Below are 20,423 nucleotides of genomic sequence, written 5' to 3'. Positions count from 1 at the left end.
TATTATATCTTCCTGAAAAGTTACTTAGAAGTTTGTTTTTCTTATTTCAAGAGTTCTTAGATATTTGCACTCGGAATTGGACCAAAAGTATTTGGTAAGACTGAGTTTTTGCAGCTCTGATAACAGACTGAAGCGCTCTTTGTGCGTTTGACGATGCATTTGGAAGTTAGTTAATTTTAAAAGCTGAGAATCAGGTTTGGTTTTATGAACGGATGTAAAAAATGCAAATCAGGGGCAAAAAACTTTGCATATTTCTGCAAAAGCAGGTTCTTCCTCTATTTGTTACCCACCTTCCTGTTCCTGTCGCTCTCTCTGCAGCGGTGAGCGGAGGTAAGCCATGGAGGATGGGAAGCCAGTGTGGGCGCCCCACCCCACCGATGGGTTCCAGCTGGGCATGATCGTTGACATAGGAGCCGACGCGCTCACCATAGAACCGCTGAACCAGAGGGGCAAGGTGGGTCATCTGCTGCTGCACACAAACTGCGACTCTCAGCATACAAGCAAGATTCACTCTGAACATCCAGCGAGAAAGTTGATGTGCATCGGTTAGATTTTTGTGCTTTGGTCTCAAAAGTGTCGCCACTTCGCTGTCAATTCAAGGTTTTCAATGAGGCGTTTCAAGGTTTTGGAAAGTGCTTAATTTCTGTATAAAGTGCCTGATATTCAAACTGCACAATTTTGTAATAAAGTGCAATCGGACATTTGATTATAAGATTAAATTTGGAACAGTTGAACCGAGATATTTTCACACACCAAATAAAGACACAAGCTGAGATTCTATTGATGTAATTACAAAAGTACATGTGATTAATGGAGACATGGCAGGGCTGCACAGTGGCGCAGTTGGTAGAGCTGTTGCCTTGCAGCAAGAAGGTTCTGGGTTCGATTCCCGGCCCCGGTCTTTCTACATGGAGTCTCCATGTTCTCCCTGTGCATGGTGGGTTTTCTCCAGGTACTCCGGTTTCCTCCCACAGTCCAAAAACATGACTGTCAGGTTAATTGGCCTCTCTAAATTGCCCCTAGGTGTGAGTGTGTGTGTGCATGGTTGTGTGTCTCTGTGTTGCCCTGCGACAGACTGGCTACCTGTCCAGGTGACCCCGCCTCTCGCCCGGAACGTTAGCTGGAGAGGCACCAGCATCTCTCCTGACCCCACCAAGTAACAAGGGTGTAAAGAAAATGGATGGATGGATGGAGACATGGCCGGTCAAAAAAGTTTTCGGTAGTATTAAAATTTGTGTATTTTGCGAAACTGGAATGGAAAGACTTTTTTTGCATCACACAAGTCATGTGATCAACAAATGACGACAGGAAATGATAAGATGATGATGGAGCGACATGGTTTTTTTTATGAATTATCACATTAAATTTATTTACATGTGATTTTTTTAATTTAACGGAATTGTTTTCGCGACATCAGTCGATACCGACGAAGTTTTTTTTGTGCATTTGTGTTGGAGTCGCAGCTGCTGACACTATTTGTTCTCACTACCTGAACTTAAACCAAACTAAACTTTGTTTCTTGTTTTAGGTCAGTTAGAATAACCAATATTATTTATATTTGCTAAATGACAGAAAACATTTATTTGTGTAGTGGCATGTAATTTAACCATAACATAGTTTGCGTAGATTGTTTCAATGTAATGATTATTTATTATTCCTTATATGAAATATGACATTGTTTGGTTTACCTTGTCTGTACTATAGAATGTATAATACTTTTACAAGAATACAAGAAATTACATCATATAATAATTTATTTTGTAGTTAATTTGTATTGTTTTAATCTCCAAAGTGCTGGAAAAGTTTGAAAATTTACATTGAAAATCATCGATTCATGGAAAATAAATTCTGTGAATCAATATTTCTGTAACTTTCCTTCAGCCAGTTTCCAGTCTGATTTCAGGCTGGAAGGCGTCAGCACAACAATGTGCATAATGGGAGAAACACGAGAGACCACATGTACAGAAACATAAATAAGTAAAGAGCAGCAGCAGGTGTGCTGATAGCGTTGCCTAGAGAGAGAGAGGAAAGAGAGAGAGAGAGAGAGAGAGAGAGCAGCTCATTAGGAGGTGAAGGCCACCTGTTGCACCTGAGTCACTGCCGGTCCACAACCTGCAGCCGTCTGATGTTTACAGCAGCTACTAGATGCCTCTTATTCTTTAAATAATTTCATAAATCTTTTGAAATTCTGTCTTAATGTTTTTCTAGGAGCTTTTTCTTAATCTGTAAGGTTCAGTTTACACAGAAAAACAACAAATTCAGTGTCTATTCCTAAAATAAGAGCGTTTTATGTTGCAGCTTTTCTACAAACACACGACAGTTTTATGCTAAATCAGTTCAGCTATCATACAACACAGAAGATAAGATAAGATAAGAACATTTATTCGTTTCCTGTAGGAGACATTTGTCTAGGAAGCTGGGGCAAAAACTGCAGTACAATAAAAACAGCACATCCAAAAAGTACAGCAGCCATAAATAAATGCATAAAAGAAAAAATAAAATGCATTATGTTTGCATATCTACTAAAATGGCTGCATTTTGTTGGTTTCAATGCAACAAATATCTCAATAATTCAGAATATCCTCAAAAACAGTTTATTTCTATTTTCTACCAGATGTTAATTCAGTTATTTTAAATAATAAATAAATTCTAATCAAGTGGAAACTCCTGTGTTTTAATTGTCATACATTTCCAAATGACTGAAAATTAAAATAAAAGTACTTCTATTTTTATTTCATTAAGTTACGTAAAACTGACAACGATCAGGAAGTGGAAACACAACAGCACCATCCCTTTCTCACAGCTGGATTTACATATTTTACTGCAGATAATTTGTTTAATTACTTCCAGGGACACTGCTCTGCATTATTCACCTCGACTTTACTGCTTCCTCTGAACTTTTCCTGCTCCTATGGAAATTATACATTTGCAAACCATCTGCATGCGGAAATCAGCTCCTAATTCCTGAGCTGGAATGTTTTCAGGATCATTAATATTCGTTTGTGTGATGAAAGAAAATCCCTCTGAAGTTGAAAACATCTTTGTTTTAGAGCCTGATCCCCTGAAACATGTCAGCCGGCTCATTAGCGGCTGTGTTTCTGCGTCGGGTTTTATTGGTTCGCGGTTATTCACGCAGTCGTTATCGCGTCTGTGTTTGAGCCAACATCCTCCAGGAGGCTCACAAAGCTCCCCTTGTTTACGATCACCGGCTCCCTGCGGTAATAAACCATGCAGCATTGTGCAGCCGGCCGGGTTCACGCTGCCAAGCGTTAATATGGAGATGTGGAGGCCAGCCATTAAATATGATGGAGTTTATGAAACATAAATATACTGTAGGAGTAAAACTTATGTTTGTCTTGATTGATTTGTCGCCATTAATAATAGAGCAGCTTTATTGGTTCCTATCAGCGACATCCTCATCAGGGCTGAACAAAGCGATTTTAGTTCCCTGAGCAAACTATAATGCGGGCCCCCGTTTTAAAATCAACACCAGACGCCTCGTCATTCACTTCAAAATACCCAGAATAATTGTCACAATAAGCAATAAATCAATTAATCGCTCAATAAATTAAAATAAACTCAATAATTTCCCCTTGCATGATTAATAATTTTTCTTTTTTCTCTCTTTCTACCAAAAACTGGATGACAAAAGTTTTCTTTGGTCTCAACTGGCCATTTTTTTAAGGACAATTTTATTTATGTTGATTTGTTTATTTATTTTGCATAAGTAAAATGTCTTCAAGTTCTAGCGTTAAATGTTCATTAGAACTTAAAGTTTATTGATCTTTGAGAATGTGCCATTGACATTATATCAGTTGATGAAAATGGTCTCAAAATAACAATATTATCGTTTATTGCAATAACTTTTGATTGGTTAACGTGACGGGCCTTCCTGAAATAAGTCACTATAATAACTTATAAGTTACTTTTTAGCACAACATAGAAGCTTGTTTGAAGGAAATAATTCATTAATATGGATGAAAAAGTTCTGCTTATTTCACGTAGAAAACATGGGAAAAACGTTAAAATCATAATAATCTGCCAATAAAAGTGTGCCATATTATCTTAAATATTTAAACTTTGAATTTAGAAGAGAAACCTTTTATATGTGCACCAACTGTAAAAATAATGTAGTTGTTTTCATGTGTAATAGCATTTATTTCGTATTATTCAAAAACACAGATATTTTAATCGTGCTAGCTCTTCGCTCTGGTGGTGTAGCGCTCCTACGCAGCTGCTTCACTTGCACATGCCTTGGGCCGGCCCAGATCATCTCCGGTCAGTCAGGTGTTCAGATCCTGTTGCTCTCCCTCCAAATTATTCATCACGCTGCCATGTCTCCCCTTGTTTCTCTCACAGCCGACTCGTTCCATTGAGTTTGTTTCCATTGACTCAGAGACGAGCAGCCGGAGCAGCAGTAACTAACACATCAACATCACGACTGCCGTCTATAAGCCTGATCAATCCTGATCAATCCTGATCAATCCTTCACGTTTATGCCGGATTGATTTGATCTTCTCTGTGCTTAACACACACATCTGGCTTTTATGCCCCATTAAAAATGCTTCCTACTCTGCAAAAATGTTAAATCTTACCAAGTATTTTGGTCTAGTTTCTGCAAATATCTTACTACACTTAAAATAAGACAAAACTAACCTACAAGTACATTTTAGCAAGATATAGCAGCTTGTTTTAAGTTATTATTCATTAATATTATTAAAATATTTCTAATAACACGGGAAAATTTTCTTATTTTATATTAAATAATCTGCCAGTGGAACTAGTAATTTTTTTCTGACTGACTTAAACTCGTCTATCTTCCTGAAAAGTTACTTATAAATCAGTTTTGACTTGTTTGACGTATTTGCACTAGAAACTGCACCATAAATACTTCATAATATTTTGTGTCTTTGCAGTGTAGCAGCTAATAAAGGGTAAATAATCTTTGCATAACTGAACCAAACACGCCTTGTGTTTCTTTTCTTGTAAATGTCGTGGTGTAAATGTTACCGTCGCTGATGTGGCTCATGTTTCAGACGTTTCTGGCTCCTATGAACCAAGTCTTCCCAGCAGAGGATGATGTCAACAAACACGTCGATGACAACTGTACGTGTCCAGTTTTTAAAAGTTTCACTTTCTCCTTTTATAATTTGACTTCAGCTGTTCTTTTCTTTCTCTCCGTTCAGGTTCCCTCATGTACCTCAATGAAGCCACGCTTCTCAACAATGTCAGAGTTCGGTACACTAAGGATCACATCTATGTATGTTTTTACTTCTGTCTATTATTTACAGCCTTGAAAATATAATATTTTACTGTAATAATTAATAGATCAGAATTCTGTGGCAATATTTTCCAAAGGTTTGATCTGCTGGTGCTGATTTTTCTGTAATATAAGAGCAGAATTCAGAATATTCATCACCAAAAATAAGCTAAAATCATTGATAGGCAGCTTGTTTTAGCCTTCCTGTTACCTTCCTGTTGACATCTTGCTCTCGCTTTCTCCCAGCCTGAACAAATCACAAACATGTGGCATTAAATAGGTTTAATCGGTTTGTATCTCTCCACTCCTCTGACTGATATTGATAAGTGGAAGAGTCCACACTGAAGAGTGTTCCCTGATCAGAAAAAGGTCCGATTATTGGCACTCTGAGGAGATCAGGAAGAAAATCATACCAGCTAATTTCTCCTTACATGCATTTAGGTTGTTATTATGGTACAGAAATGTTAGTATTGACTTGTATTAAGTAGCAGGTTGCAGAGCAGAGAGATAGGATCTCCGTCCTTGACTCCCTTGGGAAGAACTTCCAGGTGGTACCGGGCGGAGGTCAGACCCGGGTCAGACCGGGAAACCCGGCCTTTACCTCACTGACTCACTTAGGAAATTAGAAACAGCTGGTAGATGAAAAATTCAAGACATGAAAACCGGTAGAAGATGTGTCTTGCTCGTTTTTGGTGCTCTCTCTTTCACCTCTGTTATTGTTTTTTGCTGAGGAATCTAAATAATGCATCTGCAGCGGCTCTGACCGTGCACGTGATTCTCCTGCAGACGTACGTGGCGAATATCCTGATAGCTGTTAATCCTTACTATGACGTACCGAAACTGTACGGGCCTGACGCCATCAAGTCGTACCAAGGAAAGTCGCTGGGAACTCTACCGCCCCACGTCTACGCTATAGGTGAGGACTCACCTGTCAGGCTGACGCCGTGCAGGTTAATGTTTGCAAAAACGCTGTGCAAACGTTGAACTTCCTGCTCAATGAGGACGACGCTGAATGTCCAGGTAGCAGAAACAGGCAGGAAGGAGGACTGATGCATTTTGAAAGCCTTCACACACACACATGTTCTATACTACAGTTTAATAAGTGAAGTAATGCATTATTTTGCATGGCCAGTAGGAAATGACATAATCAGAGCTCCATTTTGTTTGTGGTAGCGGATAAAGCCTACAGGGACATGAAGGTGTTAAAGATGAGTCAATCCATCATCGTTTCTGGTGAATCTGGAGCTGGAAAGACTGAAAACACCAAGTTTGTTCTCAGGTATTTCCTCTTTCTTCCTTTCCTCTTGTGCTCTGATTTATTTCAGCTTGTTGTTAAAGCAGTTTTCCAATTCATGACCTTCAGAACATTTTTACCCTGAGTGTATAAACGCTTTAATGCATTTTGTTTCGATTTTGTGCTACAAACCATAAAGAAAGTAGTGGATTGGAAAACACTTAGTTGTCAAACATTTGAACAAATACAAATCTGAAGATTAAACTGCATTTGTGTTTAATACCCTTAAGTAAAATCCACTGCATCCGTTTGTTTTTGCCTCCTAAGTAGATAAAACACATTTTTACTTTTTGCAAGTTTTTTATCTGACAAATATTCTGGTGTTCAGTTAAACTATAATCCATTTTTTGAGTTCATTCTTAGAAAAACTAATTGGAAACACTTTTTAACACCTTTTTAAACCATTTAATGTTCAAATTTGTTGCAGTTGCGTTACAGTAAAGGTCGACCTCATTCCCATCATGTTTGGTTAAGTTTTGGATTAATAAATATGACTAAAAAGATATTCAGGAAAATAAAAATGGAAAAAATGGAATTTAAGAAAATGATACTACAGTGGAAAATCCATGCCACACATTTCAGATTTTTTATTTTTTATTTTAATTTGAACAATAAATAAATTAGTGATTCATTAAATAGCATCCAGTAAAATACTTAATAATAAGGTTTTGGTATAAATATAAAAACTATTCTTGACTTGTAATTCAATTATGAAGCTTTTTATTCTCATGAAGCCAATAATTTAGACATTTTAAAGATTAAAAAAACTTTTAAACAGATGTTTTCTCTCAACAAAATCTAGATTTTAAATCTAGAGTCTCAGGCTGTGAGCTGGAAAACCAAACAGAGAAAAATTTACACACATAAATGACACAATTAGAAAATCTGATCTGCAGCTTTTTAGTAATAAAAATGATCCTGAGGACGGGAAAACAAATCCAACATTAAAACATAAAACTACTGCTTCAATACTGAATATCCATCCATTTTCTTGCACCCTTTTTCCCTCAGTGGGGTCGGGAGGGTTGCTGGTGCCCATCTCCAGCTAACGTTGCGGGCGAGAGGCGGGGTCACCCTGGACAGGTTGCCAGTCTGTCGCAGGGCAACACAGAGACACACAACCATGCACACACACACTCACACCTTGGGGCAATTTGGAGAGACCAATTAACCTGACAGTCATGTTTTTGGACTGTGGGAGGAAACCGGAGTACCTGGAGAAAACCCACCATGCACAGGGAGAACATGGAGACTCCATGCAGAAAGACCGGGGCCGGGAATCGAACCCAGAACCTTCTTGCTGCAAGGCAACAGCTCTACCAACTGCGCCACTGTGCAGCCCCAATACTGAATAAACATAATAAATAACATCACCGTGTCTAACTTCATTGTTGACAGTGCAAGCTGAATACCCAGCATGCACTGCTGCTTTGCAAGGTAAAACCACCATCTGTGTTTATTTTTCTGCTTCATCCTGCAGATACCTGACAACAACATACGGCAGCGGTCAAGACATTGATGAACGAATTGTGGAAGGTAATCCATGCCCACGTTACTGCTGGATTATGTGTGCCTTTGGGGTAATTCTCACTGCGATTTTTACACTTTACGCTCCAGCAAATCCCCTTCTGGAGGCGTTCGGAAACGCGAAAACCGTCCGTAACAACAACAGCAGTCGGTTTGGGAAGTTTGTAGAAATTCACTTCAATGACAAAGTAAGTGATGATGATTTCTTCAGGTTTGTTTGCACTTAAAGCAGACATAAAGTACTTTTGGTTTAATTTCTAGTGTAAATATCTTGGCTCATTTAAAATAGGACAAAACTAACTTACAGGGAACTTGTATCGGAGCTTGTTTTAAGACGATAAATCTTTAATTTTGATTAAATAGTGCCAGTGAAACAAGACATTTGTTCCATATTTTAAGCTAAAAATGTCCACTGGCAGATTATTTCACTTATAAGTAGAATTTTTTCATCAATATAAGGAATTATTTACTTAAAACAGCTCCTTAGAAGTTATGTTTGTCTTATTTCAAGTGTACTGCGATATTGGCAGTAGACACTTAACCAAAAACACCTGGTAAGATTTTGTGTTTTTGCAGTGTCTAAATAATTATTCTGCTGTAAAACTCGTCTTGTTCGCCACCAGAACGCTGTTGTGGGTGGATTCGTCTCCCATTACCTGCTGGAGAAATCCAGGATCTGTATGCAGAGCAACGAGGAGAGGAACTACCACATCTTCTACCGGCTGTGTGCCGGGGCGTCTGACGACCTGAAGAAGACGTTACACCTCGACTCACCCGATAACTTCAGGGTCAGTGTGCAACAACAAGCTCCTCACATGTTCATGTCCCTGAAGTTTGTCATGTTGGGTCTTTTTAAAACCACAGATTTTAATGAGCAGGTTTTCATTTTCAAGTTTTTTAAAGTTTTTGACCAATCTACTTTGGAAAATAGATTTTAAATATGCAATTTATTTGGGACTTGCATATTTAAATATACATTTCTGTATCAAACTGATATGAGATTTTAAAAAACATCAATGCAATGTCCTTTTTATTATAATATATTATAATATATAGCTTCATTCATATTATATAACTGAAATGTTGTATTATATATACCCCCTCCCGACTCCACTAAGAAAATTTAAGGGGATCTGAATAAAAAAGGGGCTGCACAGTGGCGCAGTTGGTAGAGCTGTTGCCTTGCAGCAAGAAGGTTCTGGGTTCGATTCCCAGCCCCGGTCTTTCTGCATGGAGTYTSCATGTTCTCCCTGTGCATGGTGGGTTTTCTCCAGGTACTCCGGTTTCCTCCCACAGTCCAAAAACATGACTGTCAGGTTAATTGGTCTCTCCAAATTGCCCCTAGGTGTGAGTGTGTGTGCATGGTTGTGTGTCTCTGTGTTGCCCTGCGACAGACTGGCAACCTGTCCAGGGTGCCCCCGCCTCTCGCCCGMAACGTTAGCTGGAGATGGGCACCAGCAACCCTCCCGACCCCACTGAGGGACAAGGGTGAAAGAAAATGGATGAATGGATGGATGAATAAAAATGCACACCGCACACTTCAGATTGCTTTCTATGAAAAGCAACACAACTTATCCAGAAATTTCAGACAAATTTTGTAGCTAACCAATTTTGCGTCGACTGACATGCTAATTTCATGACTGATTATTTTCAGTTCAGTTAACTAAACTATAAAAAGTGATTTTTTTAATTTTTGATCTGAGACCAGAACAAAACCCGCCTCAGGCTGTTCCTGTAAATGTTTACCAGCATCAAGCCCCCAGGGCCTCTTCCACATCAGCAGAAGCTGCTGCGTCATGCCACTTTCTGCTGATTATTCTGAATAATATTGCAATAAATCAATCAGGATTTCTCACCAAGGATGCGTTTAATATTTCCGAATCTTGACATTATTAAACAGTTTTTGTCTGGATTGTTTTTGCAGTACCTGAACCGAGGATGCACCAGATACTTCGCCAGTAAGGACTCTGATAAACAAATCCTACAGAGCCGCAAAAGTGCTGAGGTAACGTTCCGCCTGTGCCCCTCTAATGTTCAATTTATGGTTTTTCTAGACCATAAATTACTAGCAGAGAAATGAAATATTCTAGTTTCAGCGGTAATGAGGATTCTCTAAAGTGCAAACTTACTTTTTATGACAAATGATTATGTAGTCTGGAGTCACAAAACTTTTAAATTAATATTATAAAACGATAGGGAAACTTATTTTTCTCTCTAAGGGACAAATTATTTCATTTTTTCTGTAAAAACTGCAGCGTTTTGGTGAAAATAGATGTGTTACACACCGAGTGCCACATTTTAAGGGTTTATTTTTGTTCATTTAATATGATAAATGTAGCTAAAAGCTAATGGAAAACCCACAATATATGAAAATTTCATCAGATCAATTTAAAAAGAGGCTTTAATGCAGAAACACAAAATATTACAAAGTATTTTTATTTTACTGTCCAGTAAATATCTTGAAATAAGACAAAACTAACTTTTAAGTAACTTCAGCAGAATAGAAGACCTTGTTTTAAGTCAACAATTCATTTATATTAATGAAAAAGTTCTGATTGCACCTGCAGATTATTTTACTTACAACATGGAAAAAATGTAAGTGAAATAATCTGCCAGTGGAAATAATATTTTTATCATTATAAAGGAATTATTTAATGTTTTTGCTCAGTTTTTTACATCAGCCACAAGGATTATTAGCTACAAAAGGCAATGGAAGGAAAAAATGAGTTGAAAAAGCAACATTTTATCTCAAATTTTAAGTTTTAAAATAAGGCATAACATATTAGCATTTTCCTTTATAGACAATTTTATTTTATTTTTTAAAAAGAGCACATTTTACAACCTAATGAAGAAAACTTGATATAAAAAAGAATATGCTGTTAATTTTAGTATCACTCTGCAAGTGAAAATTCATTAAAATTATTACATGAAACAATTAGGAAACTCTTAAAACCTTCATTTGTTGTTATATCTGTATTTATAAACATTAGTTTGTTTTTTTATTATTGTTTATCAAAGTTTGATTCCATGTTTTTTGCATATTTCCTGTCTGCATACTTCAAAATAAAAATATAAAAAAAAAAATTCCTATTGGTCTGATGAAAATATTCTGAGAAATTTTGGGTTTTTATTAACTTTATGCCAGAATAATCAGAATTAACACTTGAAACAATTAAATAAATTCACTTTTCAGTGAGATCTTAATACATTGTTTTTGTTAAATTTAATAGGTTATATTTATATGTCTAATAATTCAAACTGTTTAATCTGAAATCAGTCGTGTTAATCACATTGTTTGCTTATAATATCCATAATCAGTAGTTTAATGATGAACGTCCTGTGAGCTGTGATGTAAGTAAAACTGATTTATTCGTTCCTGATGATGTCATTTCCTCTCTGTCCCGTCGCTGATAACAAACAGGAAAATAAGGTGATTTGTTTTTCCTCCTGTGTTTTTTCTGACCCGCCGTCGGAGTTTTCCATGCTCTCGCTTTTAGTGAAAGCAGGAAATGGGTGCATGAAGGTTTTTTTTTAGTTTTAGTTTTGCATTTGCATGCCAGCTTGGATCTGGGTTTGGTGTTGCTTAATTATTCAGCTGTCTTCAGACCTTAAAGGCACGGCTGCAGAACTTCATGCAAATGTCACATGCAGCCATGCAACCCTCTCAGAAAAAAATAATACATTTTCCTCCTTGTTTAAATTGATATATTGATAATTGATACAAGATTTATTGTGATGTAGAACTATTCTTACATATTCTTGGATAATTATTTTATTCTTATAGCAACATTTTGTTGTTTTTGTTGTTCCAAAGGTGGAAAAATAAACATGCAGAGATAAACCTGTTGCTCCATAAAGCTTGCTGAGTTCTGCTGGTGGAGGCATTTCTTTGTTTTTCATATTTCAAACCTGTTGTGCAGTTTTACAGTGTGAAGTTTGAGTAGGGATGCACGATATATCGGCACTAACATCGGTATCTGCCGATATTAGTTTAAACATATCGGTATTTGTTCAATTACACATAAATAAATTGGGCCAAAATAAACAATCTTTCCATCTTGTTGCCATTTATTTCTGGATATTTGTCATGCGACGGTAACCGCTGCTAAACTTTGTTGATAATACACTAATGATAAAAATAAATAAAATTTCGCATTTGAAGTGTTTCCATTAAATGACAAACTCAGTTAAAATCACAAGTAAATACGTTTGTTCACGCGATAAATCATAAATAAACAATAAACATCATCCTGTAACGACTTCCTGTTGTCGTCTTCTTGCTGCGAGGCAGCAGTGCTACCAACTGCGCCACCATGCAGCCCCGTCGTACATAACAGCAGTATTTATAGAAATATCGGTCCAGATTTTCATATCGGTGCATCCCTGTGTTTGAGTGATTGACTTGATCTGCGCTGAATTTTTTAGCCTTTGGTTTTTCTTTCTGACTCCTCCATGTTTCTTGCAGCATGTGAAGCTGGGTGCTCTCCGCGACCCCCTGCTGGACGACCAGGGCGACTTCAACAGGATGTGCGTGGCCATGAAGAAGATCGGCCTGAACGACACGGAGAAGCTGGACCTCTTCAGGGTCGTCGCTGGCGTTCTGCATCTGGGAAACATCGACTTTGAAGAAACTGGGAGCTCCTCAGGTGAGAAACAAGCAGTAATCAAGAATATTTTATTATTTAGGCTCTAAAAAACAAAAACCCTGGGCTGGATAATCGGTTCATTCCACGGCTTTTCAAGCATCATTCATTTCCACCTTTTTTTTTTTTTTTTGCTGTTTTATGCAATTGATGAACTTGAAGTGATTTCTACCAACGTTTTTCAACATTTCTTCTGTCATATTTGGACACAAAGTTTCTGTAAACATCCATTTTAAAGTCCTGCCATAGATTTTTCAGTTAGATTGGGTCCTGGTTTCATCTAAGCCATTGATTGTAGCTCTGGCTGCACTTTCTGTGCTGGAAGATTAACCTTCACCCCAGACTCACGTCTTCGGCAGCCTCTAACAGGATCGTCCTGGATTTACCTTCGTTTATCTTTCCATCAACTCTGACCAGATTCCCCTCCACTGCTGAAGAGAAGCATCTTCACACCATGATGCTGCCACCACCATGTTTCATCATAGCGATGTTTGCTGTGGTCTACATTAGTTTTCTTCTTCCCATAAAGTGCAGATTTGTGACTTAGATCTCGGAGTTGAAACTCTGCAGCTCCTCCAGAGTTGGTATCAGGAAGTGATCTTAATCCAAATGTTTGGAAACATTTTTAGGTTTTTATTTGTAAAAAAAAAACACATTTAAAATTCATGTTTTTCCCCACGATTATACACTATTTTCTGTTCTAGCACCTAAAATCTGAGTTCAGGTTTTAATATGACAAAATTTATTTTCTGCATTTAATTTCATGATAAATTCAAATCATCTCAACTTCCATTTTGATGTTTAATGTTTTTTGAACAATACTCTACATCTGGGCTTCTGCTGTGTTTGGTGTTTGTTTCAGTTTTATTTATTGCTTTTGGTTGTCGTGTTTTATTTTGGATATTTAAAATATCTTTCTGTTCTGGAGTTACGTGTTGTTTAAAAAATTCAACTTTATGGTGAACTTGCATTATTATTATTCTATTATCAATATATTACCTGAAAAGTGATATATTGTCTATCACAATAATTTATCGTCCAGGAGGATTTGATATCGTGACAAGTCTAATCTTTCAAGACGTTGTGTATGTGTTGCATACTGTCATTGTTTTATTTCAACTAAGTAGATAAAAGTTGTCTTTTTAAAAATCTAAGTGTTTGAAAAGTAAATTGTAGCACTTCAATAGCAACTTGAGGAGGTAGTGAAAATTGAGATGCTGCTGTTTATTGGTCATTTTCTTTCTGTTGTCCATTGTGAAGGTCGTGTCTCTGTTTCAAGACTCCAGTAAAAACAAAACCGCATCAGGTCGCCAAGGTTACGAGGTTTTGTTGTTTATTTATTTACTTTCTTGCTTTTGCTTCCAGGTGGTTGCACCATTAAGAAACAGTCGGACCAGACGTTGAAGTTCTGCGCGGAGCTGCTGGGTCTGGACCAGGACGACCTGCGGGTCAGCCTCACAACTAGAGTTATGCTCACGACAGCAGGGGGCGCCAAAGGCACGGTTATCAAGTAAGAAAACCAGTCCTGCTTCAGTCAGGAGGATAAACAGCGAGATGATTTCAGGGAAATAATCAGAGCTAAGCTAGAGGAAATGTTTCTCTTTTTCCTAATCTGTCTCTCTACATGCCCCGCGAGTTAAACGAGCGTATGCAAATGAGGATATGATATTAACACTGCTCCTCTGTACTTTGCTGGTGATGCCATGTTTGGCAGATGAATATTTCAGAAGGGGCCAGCTGCTGGCCTGGCCTGGAAGTGTTTCCTCCACATCAATAATGCAGCTTGTGTCTGAGGAGGCAGGGGAGCGTGGCTGCGGCGCTGAAGCCCCGGTGTCTGGGGAGCAGGTGGAGCGCGGGGTGGGGGCGCCTTTGTTACCAAGCTGCAGATACATCCAGGCGTCCCCTGGGAGGGAAAAGTCTTTAAGATGAAACATTGCAGCTGATAAAATTACCTGTCAATGAGAGTAATTGTTTGGTTTTAAATGTAAAAACAAGAAAATCTGCTAACAGGCTGATTGTTTTAGATGGGCTTTTGTATCTGAAAGGCTTTCTGAGCCGAATAACAAAAGGAAGTAGAAGGAAAAGAGATAAAACGGCTAAAGGGGCTATTTCAAATTAAAATTCAGCTTCTTCCCAGCTGGGACAGCTCAGTCGAACTCTTTGACCTGCACTTTGTGAGATCAGGCAGCCTCTGTGAATAATTCGAACATGAATGGTGAGAAAAGCGCCATTAGAGATTCAGGTAGAGTTCAAAGTTCAGGTTTCTTTTAAAACTAAACTCCTAGATGGAATATTAAGCTCCAAGCCACGTTGGAAATGGGGCTGATTTGGAAAAAGTGAAAACAGAGCGACGCTGTCCCAGTTAGACTTTCTCTCACTGCCCCATTTTTTTTTGTGTCCCTCCAGGGTTCCTCTAAAGGTGGAGCAGGCGAACAATGCTCGAGATGCGCTGGCCAAGGCCGTGTACAGCCGCCTCTTCGATCACGTGGTCAAACGGGTCAACCAGTGCTTCCCCTTCCAGGCGTCCTCCAACTTCATCGGCGTGTTGGACATCGCCGGGTTTGGTAACGACAGATCCGCTCTGAGACCACAGGCTAACTAGGAAAGAAGGAGTAAAGTTCTGCCTGAAAAGTTTTCTAGAAAAAACATTAAAATGTCTGAAAAGTGGAACATTTGCTAGAAAAAAATTTACATTTTTAAAATTAATTTCAGAAGTTTTCTAGAAAAACTTGAAAATTTCTGAGCTCCAAAAGTCAAATATTTGCAAGAAAAAAAGTCAAAAAATTTTAGATTAATCTCACAAATTTACTAGAAAAAAATCTGAACATATCTGAGAAAAATGTTGAGATTGATTTCAGGAATTTTCTAGAAAAAACAAGGAGGTCAAAATCGAAATTTCAGGGAAAAAATAACAAGATGAATCAGAAATTTTCTTTAAAAAAAACTCGTACATGTCTGAGCTCCAAAAGTCAAAAAAATTCCTAAAAAAAAATCTGAAATGTCCAGAAATGTTTAGATAAATCTGAGAAAAATTAGGAAATTTCAGAGTTTCAGAAGTAAAAACTTTTAGCTCAGAAATTTCCTTGTTTTTCTAGAAATTTTCTGATTAATCTTAAAAGAAATTTAATCCCTTTTCTTTATCTTCAACAGACTTAATTTTATGTTGTACTTTTCACCTGTAATTTGCCAAAATCTGCATTTCTTTTCTCTTGTGCCTTGTTGAGGAGGATGTCGCCTGTGTGTGTGTCCTGATTTTTAATTTAGCTAATATGATGCGTAAACACACTCCTCACCAGGCATCTTGTTGGAGAAACTCATTTCCCCGTTCCTATAATTAATATCAGCTTTGCATTTATTTATCAGGGCTTTAATTGAAATGTATCTTCTGTTTTTTGCTCCTCTCAGAATACTTTGAGCACAACAGCTTTGAACAGTTCTGCATCAATTACTGCAATGAGAAACTGCAGCAGTTCTTCAACGAACGCATCCTCAAAGAGGTGGGTGATGAGCCAAACGCAAAAAAAGGAAACATTGTTTGCATGCAGACGATTTTTCTCTCACTTTGCTTTCTTTTTCGCTTTCTACGCCCACATTTCCTTTGAGCTTTCCCATTAGAGTGCTAATTTCAGCTTTTTTCCTCTCCTGTAATGTCACTTAATTAGTGGCTGTCAGTTCTGGTTCTGCTCAGTACTTATTATATAGAAGTTGTTAGTTTGAAGCTTGTTGGATTGTCTGAAAACCTGGAAGAGTTTCTTTCGGTGTTTGATTTCTGTGTGTTGGTGGCTACAGGAGCAGGAGCTCTACCAGAGGGAAGGGCTCGGGGTGAACGAGGTGCATTATGTGGACAACCAGGACTGCATTGGTGAGTTTCTGACTGGGTTTAAATCCGCAAACTTTTAGGATATTTATATTTATCTACGGGCTGCACAGTGGCGCAGTTGGTAGAGCTGTTGCCTTGCAGCAAGAAGGTTCTGGGTTCGATTCCCGGCCTGGGGTCTTTCTGCATGGAGTTTGCATGTTCTCCCTGCATGGTGGGTTTTCTCCGGGTACTCCGGTTTCCTCCCACAGTCCAAAAACATGACTGTCAGGTTAATTGGCCTCTCCAAATTGTCCCTAGGTGTGAGTGTGTGTGTGCATGGTTGTGTGTCCTGTGTGTCTCTGTGTTGCCCTGTGACAGACTGGCGACCTGTCCAGGTGACCCCGCCTCTCGCCCGAAACGTTGGCTGGAGATGGGCACCAGCAACCCTCCCGACCCCACTGAGGGAAAAAGGGTGCAAGAAAATGGATGGATGGATATTTATCTACATGAAAATTACAGTTTGTAAATTCATCATCAGCTCTGTTAAAGTAAAATACGCATCGTTACACCCTGAAGTTGTTGCACTAATTTGTTTTCTTGCATATTAATTTGTAGTAGATTCAGTTGTGATTAATTATGTGCTTCACAGCAAGCGATTTTAAGAAGAAGAAACCGGAATTATTCAGAGGAGTCCCCCAAATACACCGCTGCTCAGTAGTAAAGAAAAATGAGACAGATTGATGCTGGTTCACTGGGAAGATGGAAATAAAAAATTTGGAGCAACTTAAAACAAAACTTTATGGAATAACAATGTTGATGCTGCACATAAAAGCATTTATTGCAGCATAAACATGTTGAGCAGCTAACTTGAAATCCTGAGATCGTTTATCACTTGGTGCTTTTTGATTTACTTTCTCCTCTTTCTGTTTGTTTGAAATACCGAATTAGATGGAAACCAACATTTACAGTATTAATGCTGCTTTAATTATGTCCAGTTCTAATGGAAATTAAAGTAACAAATATGTAAAATATTAAAGTTAACTATCAGAAATGTTATCTTAGTATCCATTTACAATAACTATCACAGAGAATTTGGCTTCTGCTTTACATGCATGCTAATATTATTAGAAAATGCCACTAATGAAGCTAAGAAATAATGTTTCTATAAAGTGTTGAAATGACTTCGTCCCTCATATCCGCCCAGCCGCGCGGCATTCCCCTGAATCCGTGCTCTGGGATCCGCGTCACAGCCGACACTTCCTGTTCCTCCCAAAGCGCCGTGTCTGTTTGGCTGAAGGGAGACGCTGCGCTGAGTTTCAGGGGGTTTACGGCCCCTCAGCGCCGCGAGAGGCTCAGATTACGCCTCTTGTTTTGGTTCCGTTTGTCCTCGAATCAATCCTGGAATTAATGAGTTGAAGTAGTCCACGTACCAAGGTGAATGAGTTTGATTTGTACTTCAAAGGTTGTGATTATTCAGGTGTGAGGCTAACTGACAGCAGTGAATAACATTTATGACTTGCAAATGACCGTTTGGGATGGCCATTAATTCACTCATCAATCTTCTGCATTTATGCACAGGTGCTTGCTCATGCTAATTTTTCTAAGGTCCTTGGCTGTAACATTATTCTCTGAACAGCGTGTTGGATGAATAATTCAAACATGTGTCTAAATGAGCATCCAGGAGCATGTTTTATACCTTTTAAATAATCAAATTCAGAAAAGATGAGCAGTGGAAGTTTCACCCATCCATCCATTTTCTTTACACCCTTGTCCCTTGGTGGGTCGGGAGGGTTGCTGGTTCCTCTCCAGCTGGTGTTGCGGGCAAGAGGCGGGGTCACCCTGGACAGGTCGCCAGTCTGTCGCAGGACACCACAGAGACACACAACCATGCACACACACACTCACACCTAGGGACAATTTGGAGAGGCCAATTAACCTGACAGTCATGTTTTTGGACTGTGGGAGGAAACCGGAGTACCTGGAGAAAACCCACCATGCACAGGGAGAACATGGAGACTCCATGCAGAAAGACCGGGGCCAGGAATCGAACCCAGAACCTTCTTGCTGCAAGGCAACAGCTCTACTGCACCACTGTGCAGCCCACAGTGGAAGTTTCAATGAATCCCAAAGTCAGAAAAAACATTTTGTGATTTTGTAATTTCTCTATCATGAACCCAATTTATTGAAACTCGTCTGAAAGGTTAATTTAAGACGTAAAACTTTGATGTCTCACAACATCAGCAAAGCAAATCATAATCCCTAACTAGCATAAGTTACTGGGTGTTAAGTGTAAACATCAGCTGTAATCTGTGGTGGATATTTAAATTTCTGCCCAGATCTTGTGGAGGCGAAGCTGGTGGGAATCCTGGACATCCTGGATGAGGAGAACCGGCTTCCTCAGGCCAGCGATCAGCACTTCACGTCGGCCGTTCAGACCAAACACAAGGATCACTTCAGACTGACGGTCAGACATTTGGTCTCGTTTCTGCTCTTTCTGGTGTTTTGGGAAGACGTGACCTCACTGTGAAACAAAACATCTTTCAAGTGAACATAACTTAATTCTCATCCACTTGTGGTTCGTTCTCATCTTCAACAAGTGGAGCTTTTGGATTTAAATCTGTTAAAGATGAGTCAATTAAAAGAAAGTAAAGTATTTGGCAAGTTGCGATTATTTTGGAAATGGTTAACGCTTTACGTTACAGATGTTAAACCAAGAGAAATTATTTCAGCGTTGAAAGTTAAATATGCTCTGATGACACCATGTTTATTTAATGTATGTAGGTTAACAAATACAAAGTAGCTGTTGGTAATAATCAATTAATCACACGATAAATTAAAAACAGATCAAGAATTTCCATTTGTGGGATTTATAGTTTTTCTCTTTTCTTTCTTTCTACCAAGAACTGGATGATAAAAGTCTTTAATCTGCTGCTTTGGTCTCAACTTGTCCTTTTTTTGAAGGATATTTTTGCAAACTGAGACTTTATAATTCCTTTTATTTGTTTCTGTTGTTTTGTTTATTTATCTTGCATATTTAAAATGTCTTCCTGCTCCAGTGTTAAATGTTCGTTAGAATTTAAAGTTCATTGATCTTGGATTTCCATTTTATTGAGAAATTCCTCATCATGACAGGTCAATCTGAGCTTCTGTACAACTAAACTAAACGTATCAATCTATTTCAGGTTTGCAGGACTGAAGTCGCACATCGTAGCTTCACTGTTTCGTTGCATGTAGCAATGATTGATTGTTTTGAGTCAATTGGTTTGTGTAGGTTTAAGTGCAGAGAGTCGATGTTCTGTGTTTGGTGTCGTTGTGATCACTGACGCACGGTCCCAGTCCCTCCCCTGGTCGCCCTCTTTGTCCGTATTGTTTGCCAGTCTGCCTGATTATCTGCTAGCATGAAATTCTTTAAAGATTGTAGCCTTGACACTAATTCAAGCCCACCATTAGAGGTGGCTGGCTGCAGCAATGCCATTGTTGTCTCTTAAATGAAGACTATTCTGTGCATTTAATAGGGTGAAAAATGAAGTGTGAATGTGCTGTGAGCCAACATTTCTACTCCACGGCTTCTGCAGCTTTTCAGAGACTCATTTTTCCTCAATCTTCCCGCAATTTCTGCCTCCGTTTTTTTTTTTTCATTGTTGGTTCTGAAGAATGATCAATGCTTGGACCCTTTCACAGCACTTAAACTCGACAAGATGAAAGTGGCATTCAGAAATTCTCCAGCCGACTATTCAAGCACACTCATTGAATAAGTACAACGAATCCTTGAACAAAGTTTTAAACGATGCGTGTATTCTTAACCCTCCTGTTATGTTCGTTTCTGAGGTATAGCAATAATGTTCGTGGGTCAATTTGACCCAGGGAGAGTTTTATCATGCAATAGTGTCAGGAACCAAA

General features: G+C 38.5%; 1 protein-coding gene across 1 annotated transcript in view; it reads left to right on the top strand.

Annotated features, from left to right (window-relative positions):
• Nucleotides 1–20,423, top strand: part of LOC103458802 (unconventional myosin-VI-like) — a 50,348-nt gene that overhangs the window by 3,654 nt on the left and 26,271 nt on the right. The window contains exons 2-16 of the mRNA XM_008399861.2: nucleotides 319–454; nucleotides 5,037–5,106; nucleotides 5,187–5,260; nucleotides 6,047–6,176; nucleotides 6,434–6,539; nucleotides 8,035–8,090; nucleotides 8,172–8,269; nucleotides 8,705–8,869; nucleotides 10,006–10,086; nucleotides 12,547–12,727; nucleotides 14,090–14,234; nucleotides 15,131–15,288; nucleotides 16,130–16,221; nucleotides 16,514–16,586; nucleotides 18,860–18,987. Of these exons, the coding sequence (XP_008398083.1) occupies nucleotides 338–454; nucleotides 5,037–5,106; nucleotides 5,187–5,260; nucleotides 6,047–6,176; nucleotides 6,434–6,539; nucleotides 8,035–8,090; nucleotides 8,172–8,269; nucleotides 8,705–8,869; nucleotides 10,006–10,086; nucleotides 12,547–12,727; nucleotides 14,090–14,234; nucleotides 15,131–15,288; nucleotides 16,130–16,221; nucleotides 16,514–16,586; nucleotides 18,860–18,987 (1,674 nt within the window). The 5' untranslated portion in view covers nucleotides 319–337. The remainder of the gene's footprint in view (nucleotides 1–318; nucleotides 455–5,036; nucleotides 5,107–5,186; nucleotides 5,261–6,046; nucleotides 6,177–6,433; nucleotides 6,540–8,034; nucleotides 8,091–8,171; nucleotides 8,270–8,704; nucleotides 8,870–10,005; nucleotides 10,087–12,546; nucleotides 12,728–14,089; nucleotides 14,235–15,130; nucleotides 15,289–16,129; nucleotides 16,222–16,513; nucleotides 16,587–18,859; nucleotides 18,988–20,423) is intronic.

The sequence above is a fragment of the Poecilia reticulata genome, linkage group LG22 (assembly GCF_000633615.1).
Source record: "Poecilia reticulata strain Guanapo linkage group LG22, Guppy_female_1.0+MT, whole genome shotgun sequence".
Classification (NCBI taxonomy): domain Eukaryota; kingdom Metazoa; phylum Chordata; class Actinopteri; order Cyprinodontiformes; family Poeciliidae; genus Poecilia; species Poecilia reticulata.
This window is presented reverse-complemented; position numbering and strand designations above follow the sequence as displayed.